The 12,125-nt window shown below is 35.9% G+C and overlaps 2 protein-coding genes across 4 annotated transcripts in view; one reads left to right on the forward strand and one right to left on the reverse strand.

The window, feature by feature from the left end:
- rab34 (RAB34, member RAS oncogene family) lies at positions 1-9,004 on the forward strand. Of its 3 annotated transcripts, none has more exons than XM_015383905.1 (11): positions 1-102; positions 2,778-2,874; positions 2,972-3,063; positions 3,144-3,209; positions 4,121-4,222; positions 4,302-4,366; positions 4,459-4,510; positions 4,590-4,671; positions 5,425-5,515; positions 7,967-8,074; positions 8,149-9,004. In XM_015383905.1, exons 2-11 carry the CDS (start codon positions 2,800-2,802, stop codon positions 8,214-8,216), a joined length of 801 nt encoding a protein of 266 aa, XP_015239391.1. In that variant the 5' UTR covers positions 1-102; positions 2,778-2,799; the 3' UTR covers positions 8,217-9,004. The 3 variants fall into 3 exon arrangements, with proteins under 3 accessions (XP_015239391.1, XP_015239407.1, XP_015239399.1); XM_015383921.1 differs by lacking the exon at positions 1-102 and adding an exon at positions 172-216; XM_015383913.1 differs by lacking the exon at positions 1-102 and adding an exon at positions 219-438.
- A 921-nt stretch (positions 9,005-9,925) lies between these two features.
- The window catches only part of LOC107090513 (adenine phosphoribosyltransferase-like), a 4,088-nt gene continuing 1,888 nt past the window's right edge, over positions 9,926-12,125 (reverse strand). The window contains exons 4-5 of the mRNA XM_015383933.1: positions 10,432-10,527; positions 9,926-10,345 (exon numbers count right to left, since the gene is read on the reverse strand). Of these exons, the coding sequence (XP_015239419.1) occupies positions 10,203-10,345; positions 10,432-10,527 (239 nt within the window). The 3' untranslated portion in view covers positions 9,926-10,202. The remainder of the gene's footprint in view (positions 10,346-10,431; positions 10,528-12,125) is intronic.

Consider the following 12,125-nt stretch of genomic DNA (forward strand, 5'->3'; position numbering starts at 1 on the left):
GCAGGGGAAATGTGGAAGGAAAGAATGAATCCAGGGAACTGAGTCAGCAGCTGCTGCTTTTCGGCTGCTTCCGTGGATCCGCTTCAGCTCCGTTAATAAATGGTAAGCTTTTTATTTTTCTAACCAAACACTGGGGACGTGGGCTGCTTTAGCGTGAAGGGAGAGTCATATTTTGAAGAAAAGGAGAAGAGAAGAAGACCATCTCGATCTGCTGAGGTATCCCTCTAACATCCCTTAAGCTAAAACGCGCTACTTCTTAGTAAACTTTGGAAAACTCACAGCCACTTTCTCTCCAGTTTCACCTCTTTACCTGCGGTTTAATGTTATATAAAGTGTTAAAGTCGCTGCAGATATATCCAGAACCGGACCAAATGAAGTAAATAGACATTTTCTCATCTTGTTTGGGAGCTTTGATGAACAATAGGATTAAAACAGACAGTAAGTGGATCAGTCCCCCCCCGGGCTCCATTTAATTTCATGGATAATCAACATTTGGCTCCTTCAGGCTGCCGTAGTTTTTAGGAAAACTTAAGTATTGGTCTGTGTGCTCCAGTTGATTTTCAACTGCCTTTGTATGTTATATACAATAGAACCTGGTATGTAACAAACTCATGATTGTTTAGTAACAGAAATATTTATCCAAGTATACAGTAATCTTATGGAGCTAGATGCCTTGGTTAACAAAAAGGAGAAAGATTTCATCTACCCTAAAATCTTCATCACTGAAGAGGGTGGACATTTTTTTTGTAAGATCCTTTAGAAAAACAAATAAATTCAGCTGTATTTTTTTCTATTCTCTCTGCAAATTTTTTATACAATTTCTCTTTTGTTTGGTCTAAAATACTGGCATATTTGCTTTAACAGTAACCAAACTGAAATGATCCTTTTTAAAAAAAAAAAAAAATTTCAAAACTGTCTAATAAAAAAAGAAAAAAAAGGAAAATTTAACTGATGATCAATGCTGCAGGAGAAGACTATCAAAGGATGATGGCTAAAGATGAAAACAAAAGGTCACTATGAGAAGTGCAGCAAAAAAAAGCTAAATGTAATCTTTGAGCCAGTAGGCACTTTTAACAGCAGTTTAATGATATAAGCCATGTGTGTTAAAGTGTTTGTTTTAACATCATTAGCATAAACATTTTGGAGTTACCAAATGCCTATGTGAATTAAAAGGGAGCTCTGCATTGATTAAATGAGACAATTAAACCTAACACTGTTTTTTAAAGTGTATCTTGATGAAATTCTACAAGCAAACAAAATTTGCTTTCACTTATATGCATTTGACACTTAAATAGACACATATACAGAATTTATACAGTTCATTTAAGTTGAAATGTCTTTTTTAGACCTGTTTATGAAGCTTAAGCATAAATTCAATCTGGACGACTCGAATCAGCTTCACAGGAACCTCCTGCGATGTCCTTCATTCAACTCCAGCCAATCAATTCACCAAAGCCAATCATCTTGCAAGATTCCCTTCATTTAGCTCCTGGCCCAGCTTCTCTCTCCGCTCCTGTCTCCTCGAACCCCAGTCAGCCTCGGCAGATAGCTGCATACATTGAGCCTGGTTCTGCTGGAGATTTCTTCCTCTTAAAAGGGAGTTTTCCTCTCCACTGTCGCTACATGCTTGCTAAATGTGAGAGATTGCAGATGGTCAATTAGTCCTCGCAATCAGCTGATTTTCCTTCGATAGAAATATTTTGTTAAATATGACTGTTACCTGTATCGATAAATTGATTATTTTCTAATTGAAACTTTTCTCTATGTGAGTCTCTTCAGGTTATAAATGTGCTACAGCACTGATGCAACTGTGGTGTTAAAAAAAAAATATCTGAAATGCTTAATCTAACAGTATAGTTTTACATATGCTCAGTTAAAGATGCACTCACCTCAGCATGCTAAATGCTTTAAACTAAAGCAAAACTAGTTTAAAAAAACAAAACAAAACATGGTAACATGACATCCAAAAGTAAGGTACCACGCAGGTGTATTTGGATCACACAATTATCCCAGGAGACGAGCACTATTCACAGTGGGAGGTAAACAAAAACGATGCATGTACTTCAAACCCATGGCAGGAGTTCATGTTGTACTGATTCTGCTGAATATTCTTTAAGGACACGCCATGAAACGTTTGGCCACTAGGGGCACTAGACCTGTAAATTTCCGTATTTTGCTTCTATAAACATTGAAAATAATTACGAAGATGTATAACTGTATATTAGGAGCAAAGTGTTAACTTACCACTATAATAATAATGTCAAGAAAAGACAATCTGTTTTAAATTTGGATTTGTGTTTCAGCCTGCGCCGAGGAATAAAATCCTTTCCAAGATCGACTCTTGTTTTTCCTTGTGCATTTTCCCTTTCATGTTTGCTCTTTTAAGCCTCCTCAGAAGGTTTAAACTTTTTCCTCGCCTCAGCCATGACCAGTAGTCGATCAGGTGGAGAAATAGTGGAGTAAAAGCCTTGGCTCCATGATGATATTGGAGCCTGCGGCTGTAAAGCGATACGTTCTTCCAGGTCACGTGTCCTGATCAATGACAGTGCTTCTTCTCCCAACTTGCATAGTATTTCAAGAGAGAAGCCCCGATTGTAGCATTGATGGTGTTGAATGCTGTATATTGGACTGAGGAATCATTTAAAATTACTCATATAAGTCAACTCTTTAAGTCTGCACTGCAGTTTGCCTTTAAATCCCACATAAACTCACAATTTATATATGCCTGCATACACGGCAAGAAAAAGTTTAAAAATGTTTGCTTTTTTCTTGTTCAGAAATAATTTTTCTCGAGGCTTCATGTCTCTCAGAGTTCCAACCATGAGCGTTTTCCCTCCAGTTCGACAGGACCGAGTCATTGCGCAGCTCCCTCAGGTAAAAAGCACAAGAAAGACTGTTAATAACTGTTGCTTTAAAAACATATTTGAAGGTCTCCCTTATGTCTCTCTCTCCTCTTGTTCCAACAATTCAGGCTTTCAGAAAAGAAGCAGCTTTTCACATTACGGAAGACTTCAACAATAAAGTTAGGAGCGCCTGCCAGGAAAGGCGGACTGGCACTGTGGGGTGAGAACCCAAACCTCAACCCTTTCATATCTGTTTGACATCATTCTTTAGGCTGATTCTTCTCTTATTCTTCCTGGCAGATTTAAAATCTCCAAGGTCATCGTTGTTGGTGATCTGGCTGTGGGGAAAACCTGCCTGATTAATAGGTAAACTACCATCTTTTTAATATGTGAAGCATGCTACAGTGCAACTCTGGGAATAAATAACTTAGGAAGCTTGCATCAACATGTATGTAAAATGTCCAATCTGAGTCTGACCTGTTAAACTAATCCTGTGCTTGAGGCTGGATTCCCTCTCCTAATAACCTTTAATGAATATTTTTGCCAAATCATAGTATATTTTATAGCTGCATAATTTTCCATCATGTTTTTTTACTGTTTAAAGTCCTGTTAATGGAAGGGGTGACCCTCCCCCACCAGTTTCTGCACAGTGCTGAATAGCAGGTGGAAGGCAGAAACTGAAGCAGAGAAGAAATGCAGTAGTCATTCCTCTACCACATTGTCAAAATATTAGGGAATGTATGTAAATATTAGTAAATACTTATCTGACATTACAGTATTGTTATTGGCCCACATTTTTACATTGGTTTATCCCTAATTTTTGCAGCAGGTTGAATAGATGTTGCTTGGTAGAGTGGTGGTCTAGTGGTTGGCTTGGAGATGCGGTAAAATGGCCAGTTCAAACGTAAACGTTAATTTTAATGTGCATTTTCAATACCGTAATTTATTATTACAGCTAAACTTTTTAGAAAGAACGGACTGTTGTGACTCTGGTTCCCCTTCCCTTCTGTTTATGGTTTTTAATTCATCTTTAATGTATTTGTGCAAATGTTGTCATTCTTCTTAAATAAGTAGCTGATTTGTGAAGTTATAGTAATGTTACTGTAATTTACACACACTGTCAAAAGGAGCCAATTACAGGGACATAAATGTGTAACTTAACCAAAGACTACCACACCCTGCGACCAAAATGTCCAATACTCTAATGGCTTCTGTAATTAGGTTTTACCCACCATGACCCGGTGATCAGGAAAGAAAAACTGCATTTTCTGTTTTAGATTTTGCAAGGATGCCTTCGATAAGAACTATAAGGCGACGATCGGTGTTGACTTTGAGATGGAGCGCTTTGAGGTGCTCGGCGTCCCTTTCAGCCTGCAGCTGTAAGTCTAACCTGTGTTTTTATTTCAGATAGGGTCCAGATGCTGTTTATGTTGCTCAATTTTCTCCCCTCTATTACAGTTGGGACACTGCAGGCCAAGAAAGGTTCAAGTGCATTGCTTCCACATACTACAGAGGAGCTCAGGGTTTGTCCTTCCTCTCTAAATATAACAATAATTAACATGAAATATGTATCTAATTAATTAAAAAAAGACTATTTTGTTTACTTTTTTCTCAGTCGTGATCATTGTGTTTGACGTAAATGACATCGCCTCTTTAAGCCATGCCCGGTAGGTTCACAGATCAGCAGGATATTGTTGACCTCGTGGTTCCTCTGTCTCCTTTAGTTGACTGTTTCTGTTATTGCAGGCAGTGGCTTGAGGACGCCTTAAAGGAGAACGACCCCACTAGTGTTCAGCTTTTCCTCGTTGGCACCAAAAAGGACATGAGTGTGAGTCCTCTGCTGTTTAATGTGGACATTTTATGTTCTTTTCACTGGAAATGAATGTGAATAACCTGGACCGACGCCATGCACAGAGAGGTTGTGTTCTTCTGGTTAAACCCTCAGGAATGTTTGGCCTCCTCATATAAAAACCCCAAAGCATTTCTGATTAGAGCAGAAGTGATGGAGTATGGGAGTTTTATTTTTTAAGGAGCTGTTGCCTAATTTACAGAATGTTTCTCTATTATTTTGCTGCCAATGATAAATTGTAATGTCTTTTAGAATTTTTTTCCTGTAGAAATTTTCTGTCCCTCATTATTTTATATTATATAATTATTTGCACTTATTAAGAAAAATATAATGAAAAAAGCAAAATGAAAGCACGCAGCTTTATACAGGCATAATTCATAAAATTAGGATGTTGAAAAGCTTATTTATTTCAGTAACTCAATTCACTAAAAACTCTTATTAAATAATAATCCCACAGATAATTATATTTTCAAACCTTTTATTTATTTAAAATAATTCCTGGCCTAAAGCTCATGAAAACCCAGCATTTAAGATTAAAATATGACATGAAAAATGAGGACTTAAACTATGTTAAATACCTGCTTAAAGGTTTGATCTAGTAAATAAGCATGTTCCATTTTTTATATCCCTTAAATATTTAAAAAGAAATGAAATAACCTTTAATATAAAATATTACCTGCATTTATCTGGATGTAGTTGGTGTGACGTCTCTCTGTTGTTTCTTTTAAACAGTCTCCTGCTCAATATTCTCGGATCGAGCAAGACGCTCTGAAACTTGCAAATGAGATTCATGCAGAGTACTGGGCTGTTTCCTCTCTGACAGGTGAGTCGGCAGATTAGAGTCCTGTTTAAATCAAACATCTGAAACATCACCATCGTTGATACATCTTGTCAATCACTCCCTATATAAAAAAAACTAGATTTGCAGAATCATCTTTATTTGATTTCTTATTTAGTTTTTATGGTCAGAGAGAATAAAATTAAGATAAGCTCTCCAACGATTTCATAGTAGAGCCTTAAAGATATTGCTGAAACAAACAGACAATTTATGACATGTTTAAAATGTCCGTACGTTTGGGTTACATATTCATTCTTGTTATGAAATAAACTTTCTTATTATTGGTAGATTTGGAAAAGGATTTGTGTTGAACTTTTACCAATATCACACAGTACCTAAATACATGGGTGGACTTTTACTTCTTTAATTGAACAACTATAACTTAATGTTACTTTTATTTTTATATTTTCTTTAAAGTGTTGGTAATGCAATATTGATTTAATGTAATTTTGCATTACAACCATGCAGCAGGACATACCAGGTGGTTCTGCACACATGCTTATTTTTAACACAAATATCCTACATTTAGTAGCTCCACAGCAGCACTGATTTTTAGCTTGTAAAAACAAATCTTTGTGTGCCGATGTCAGAGGAAGAACCCTTTTGCAGCTAGCTCAGCATTCTGTAATGGAGATGGATGGAAACACTGATGTTTGTTCCAGGACATCTAGTTTGAGATTGATTTGAATGTTTGAACCATCAGCCAGTTCAAGCTCAGGTGATGCTGAGTAATATGGAGGCATCACACCATTCAGGTCAGAAGACAAGGCAAGGCAAATTTATTTGTATAGCATAATGCAGTACAAAGACAATGCAAAGTGCTTTACATGATTAAAATATAGGAAAATGAAACAGAATCAAAGCAAGTAGGAAAAAATTAATACAATTAAATTAAAAATGCAGAAACAAAAAAAGAATATTTAAAACAGTTGGATTAAAGAAAATATGTTTCAGTTGAACTGTTTAACTAGAACAGTCGAAGGCAATCCTAAACAAATGTGTTTTTAGTCTTGATTTAAAGGAACTCAGGCTTTCCGCACTTTTACAGTTTTCTGGAAGTTTGTTCCAGATATGCGGAGCATAGGAACTAATTGCTGCTTCTCCATGTTTAGTTCTGGTTCTAGGTATGCAGAGCAGGCTGGAGCCAGAGGACCTGAGTGGTCTGGAGGGTTGATAAACTGATAGCAAGTCTGTGATGTATTTAGGTGCTAAGCCATTCAGGGATTTATAGACTAACAGAAGTATGTTAAAGTCTATTCTCTGAGATACAGGGAGCCAGTGTAAGGACTTTAGAACTGGGGTGATGTGCTCTACTTTCTTAGTCTTAGTGAGGACACGGGCAGCAGCGTTCTGGATCAGCTGCAGCTGTCTGATCCACTTTTTAGGCAGACCTGTGAAAACACTGTTGCAGTAATCAATTTGACTAAATATAAACGCATGGATTAGTTTTTCTAGATCATGCTGAGACATTAGTCCTTTAATCCTGAAAAAGTTCTTCAGGTGATAGAAAGCCGACCTTGTAATTGTATTTAATTGCTTTTGGAGGTTTAAGTCTGAATCCAGCACTACACCTAGATTTCCATCCAGAGCGGACCTCTAGCCTACAGAGTCGGACTCTGAGCCGGAGGGTGACGGCCAATATCACCGCAGCAGCAATGGTAGAAAACACATGGCAGGGAAACACGCCTTGCTATGCCTGGTACAGATAGTGTAACAAGTTATTAGTTTATACATTTTAATTAGTATATAATACTTTAAATAAACATGGTTTGCTAATAAATCCTCCACTGCTGTTAAATGATACTATATTTTTAAAGGTTTAGCTAGCAACTTCACCCATCCTTCACTGCCAGGTTTGGCAGATCTACTGTTTCCAGCCCCAGAACAATGTGAAACCCCTCAATAAAAAAATAAACAAAAACAACCTTGTGTTAATCTGAACCTTCTGTTAAAAGCACAGACTTAGCTACAAACAATTAGCTCTGGATCATCGTCTGGGACAGCAGCAATCTATGATCTAAGCTCCACATCAGCCTCCATTCTTACCTTAACATCCTCTCGGCTCAGATTTTACCCCAACCTATATCAACTTCTGCACAAAGGCAACAAATCATGCATCAGCAGTCATTTTTAGTAATCGTTTGGGATTTATGCAGACTATAAAGCATTAGTTTCTGCTCAGAATGTTGATTCATGTGAACATTTAGGTCTATTTCCTGTTTATATTTTGCATTCCTGCTAGCTGTACAGTCAGCATAACAGTTTGTCATTGTGACTGTAAAACATTATTAGTATAAATGCTAACAGTTTATCAGAATTTCATGTTTTATTCACAAGTCAGACACAAGTCAGAATAGAGAGTCTATTTAGCCACAATAGTTGTTTCCTTCCAGTCTGTGACAGAGCACTGGCTGCTTTATTTCTTTATTTTTTTAGGGGAAAACGTCAAAGAGTTTTTCTTTCGAGTCGCTGCTTTGGCCTTTGAGACAAACGTTCTCGCGGAGTTGGAGAAAAGTGGATCGAGGCAGATTGGAGACGTTGTCAGTGAGTATCGGAACTGTCTCAAAAAGTAAAAGATAAGACGCACAGTTTGACTCTCCTCTCTGTTGTTGTTTCAGGAATTAACAGCACCTCAAGCAATCCGTACGCTACAACAAAGAAGAAACAGGGAAACTGCTGTCAGTGAGGCTAAGACAAAGGTTTTTACATTTTTGAGGCCCAAACGCACAGACTTGGATGAAGGCTTTTTTTTTCAGCAGTGGATAAATGGCTGCCATCCAGCTTGGTTTCTGTGGCCAGAGAGAGAGTGGCTGCATTTCATGCCCTGTTTACAGTCTCTTTTTTTTTTTTTTTTTTCCATGGCCAGAGGAAGTTTCCTGTAAGGGAAAAATGATGTTATTCATGGTGTTCCTCAGTTTTGGCTTGACTTTAACCCAGAATGATGGGTTATGCCACCAAAATACCAAAGAGTTTGTAGATGCTTACTTTGCTTAGAACCTTGGTTTTACTGCCGTAGTTCTGTTTCTCAATCAATCCGTTTGCACATGTTTAACCCAAATATATCTAGTGTTGACTTTTCATCTAATTCTAAATCACCACTTCAACACCCCATCTCCTCTGTTTGACTTTTAGACTATCAACACTGAAACAAGGAAACAGACGTGAACAAAGTAGAGCCTAAAAGGTGTTCAGAGCAGTTCCCTAAGGCCCGCTCTATTCCTATTATGAACTTATCTTGAGGTGTCTTATTATAAATGTATCTGAATGCAGCAGCAGCACAGTCTCATAGGTATTCTGTGGGTGGAAACATTTCTGTTTTGCTGGTAATGTTACTGGGATCTGTCACACTAAAATGAAATCAAACCATCTATTGGTTATACCTACTTGCACACATAGAGCAATATAGACTTAATAGTTAATATTTCTGTTTACTGTGGGAGGAAACCAGAGGGAGAACGATCTCCATGAAACTTGTTTCAGTGACTGTTTTTTCTCCTCTTAATCCAAGTTGCTCTGAACCTTAAATTATCAACTTTTAAATAATTTTTTTTTTTAAGTAGAGGTCTAAATAAAAAATGCACCAATTAATTTTCTTCCAAGATTATCGGTGTTGATCCTATTTAACCGACGAATGAATAAACTTTATATCTTACCATGTGAATGAAGGCTTCAGCTTTGATATAAACATTGTTTAAAAAGGGAAACAAAATAACACAGATATAAATCTACTTTTTTATTGTTTATTAATGAATAATAAAAAAATAACAGATATAGGGCACTGCGTTGGATCTTAGATATCCGATATAAAATCACCGATATCAGATCCAGGTATTGAATCAATGTGTCCAATCATTTCAAAATTTAAAACAACTTTAAAAATAATGATGTTTTGAAAAATGGAAATAGTTCTGTTTCCATAAAGTGCCTTAAATGTCCATTAAATTATGATGATGAGTTATTGTTTGGTAGGGATACAGATAATGCTGGCCTGTTTTCATTTTCTTTTTGGAACCTTCTTAGAATGTTTAATTTTTAGAAATGCACAGCTAAATTTGTAATAATTGTGGTAATTTTATCTCATTTTTATTTTCATGCCTCCTCATAAAGGGAAAACTCATTAAAGGTTGGATCAGTATGAAATGATGTTGCTGCAAAACAAGTTATCCCATTTTAAGACTTTTTAAACTTGTTTTCCAAGCATGGAGGTTGTTAAATGTCAAAGTTACATTATTAAAGCATTAGTGTGTCACAGCACAAAGGAGAGATGTATTGTGTATGTGAGCTGAGGGCTAAAACGTAATAATAATAAATTAATTTCTAGTGCAACATAAAGAGATATCAGGGATCATCATCATGCCTTTAACCATTTTCTCACGCCTCCATCTTAAGGAAAAATATTTCCAGGAAGCTTGATAGGTACTTACTTATTGTTTTTATTTAATCAGTGACTGAATTTGTTGTAGAGTTTTTATTTTGTCTTTGTGAGCATCAACTGTTTTGATTCAAGTGTCTGATTTTTATTTTTATTACACGAGAAATCCTGTGCTATTATTTTGGTTAGTAAAAAAATATCAAAACCTAAGTCATTTAATAATTACCTTGCTGTATTTCTATGCAAATTAAAGTATTTGATATAAAGTTTATTTTCTCTTCATTAAGCTCTGAAAATCTTCTACTTGTTAAAGCTTTTCAAAATGTTCATATATTTTCCATCGACTTGACTCTGCAGACCTTCTGGGATGCAGTGGGAGAACTTGTAGTTTTCCTTGATCCACTTCCCTCCTTCCGTGTTCTCAATGGCCACAGCGGCTACGCCTGCAGCAAACAGGGACACGTGTCCAAAATCAGCTCTGGAGCTTTTAATTAGCCACAGCATTAAAAAGGTGATTTTGCTGCCTGACCAACAACCGTGGCTCCCTGTTTCTCCACCAACTGGATGGCAGCCCTCATAGTGCCTCCTGTCTCTATCCACTGGTCCACCAGCAGAACCCTCATACCTGCAGCAGAACACAATCCTTAACTTTTAACAATGAACATCTTTATTCCAGATTATTTAGTGCAATTAAAATTAAACATATGCAAATTCCATTCAATATTCTGTCCTTGTGTCTGAAAGGGGGTATAAGGAAGTGATAATGACTAATCATACCCCTTCCTTGCCTTTAGTCCTTAACACTAACAAACTTTCTGATTCCTACTTATGAGTCCATACTGCTCCAAAAGTTCATTAAGTGAGCAATTTAATTAGCTTATGTACATGTATGACCACAACCCTTGCAAAAATATAAATATAGCAATGTACAGTAACCATTGATGTGCACTGCCATCTTTGAGCCTTTTCCTTAAACAGCCTTGTTCTTTATTTCAACACTGATTTTATATCTCATAGAAATGGTTGTAAAGGAAATTATGACAAGGAGTTTTATTCAATGTTTAGTTTTTCTGACATTTCTTTTTGTGACAATATTTTAAGTGAAAAGAAACAAGGTTGAAATTGGACGTTTATACAGACATTCTGCCCTTATTTTCTTCAATTTATTTTTCTGAAGTTGTATTGTGTGAAGAATACAATAGAGAACAGAACATTTATATTTTACCCCAAGGTAATATTTCCATCCCAAATGTAAAGACATTTTTATATGGAATATTTCTGATTGTTATTTGAAAATAAAAACAATTAATGGCAATAATTAAATCCACTAGGTATTTTGTTAACACCAAGTGTACAAATAGAAAGCAGACATTAGATATCAAACAACCTTTTAAACCTCTACATATATATTATCATTTTACAGTTTCTCATTCTATTTCAGGAAGATACCATGTCCCATTTTTAATATTGATTTTTAGAAAATTCAAACCCTCAGTTTGAGAGCTTTTATTCCATTGGGGGAAAAGTTCTGCATTAAAAGATAACAACCTTTAACTTTATTGGCACCCTTCCTGCTAAAGCTCTATGAAAAAAACAATCTTTAATGCTGATATTTTAGGAAGTTTTGTTATGCAATGATGGTGGTCAGGGTGTTTTATCCAAAACATAGTTTATGAATACTTTACAAACTATGATCTATAGCTTTATAACTATTTTCTTCCTTTGTTTTAAACCAAGGACAGTTAATATTAGTTTGATGTGACAAAAGCCCAATGTTCCAGTTTAAAGTCAAAGTTGCATTCAGCAAAATGTTTAGGGTTGTGATGGCAGGACAGAACAGACTTAGCTAGATGGATAGAAAATGTGTTGTTTCAATAGGGGACATGTTGCTCAGTTAGAATATTGTATTGGCCATATAAACTGGCCATTAAAAAAAATTAAAATAAACCCAGCAAAAACTAAGAATCTCCTTTAGCAAAACATCCTTTACAGTTTTTGTAATATGTATAGAAGCTATAGCTTCTATACATATTACATAATCATGTATCCTGATCATTCTGCAGGTGTATTAAATACTTAGTTTATAAAATGTTCCTATAAAAAAAACGTTTTACCAGTTTAAGAGCAGAAAAAAAAAATCTATTGCTTCAATGCATTTTTTTAGAAACTAATTTCTTGTGTTACAAACTATTGTTTTGATCTAGCATGTAGAAATCAAATAAA

This window comes from Cyprinodon variegatus, unplaced genomic scaffold (assembly GCF_000732505.1).
Source record: "Cyprinodon variegatus isolate N-32 unplaced genomic scaffold, C_variegatus-1.0 Scaffold14, whole genome shotgun sequence".
Lineage (NCBI taxonomy): Eukaryota > Metazoa > Chordata > Actinopteri > Cyprinodontiformes > Cyprinodontidae > Cyprinodon > Cyprinodon variegatus.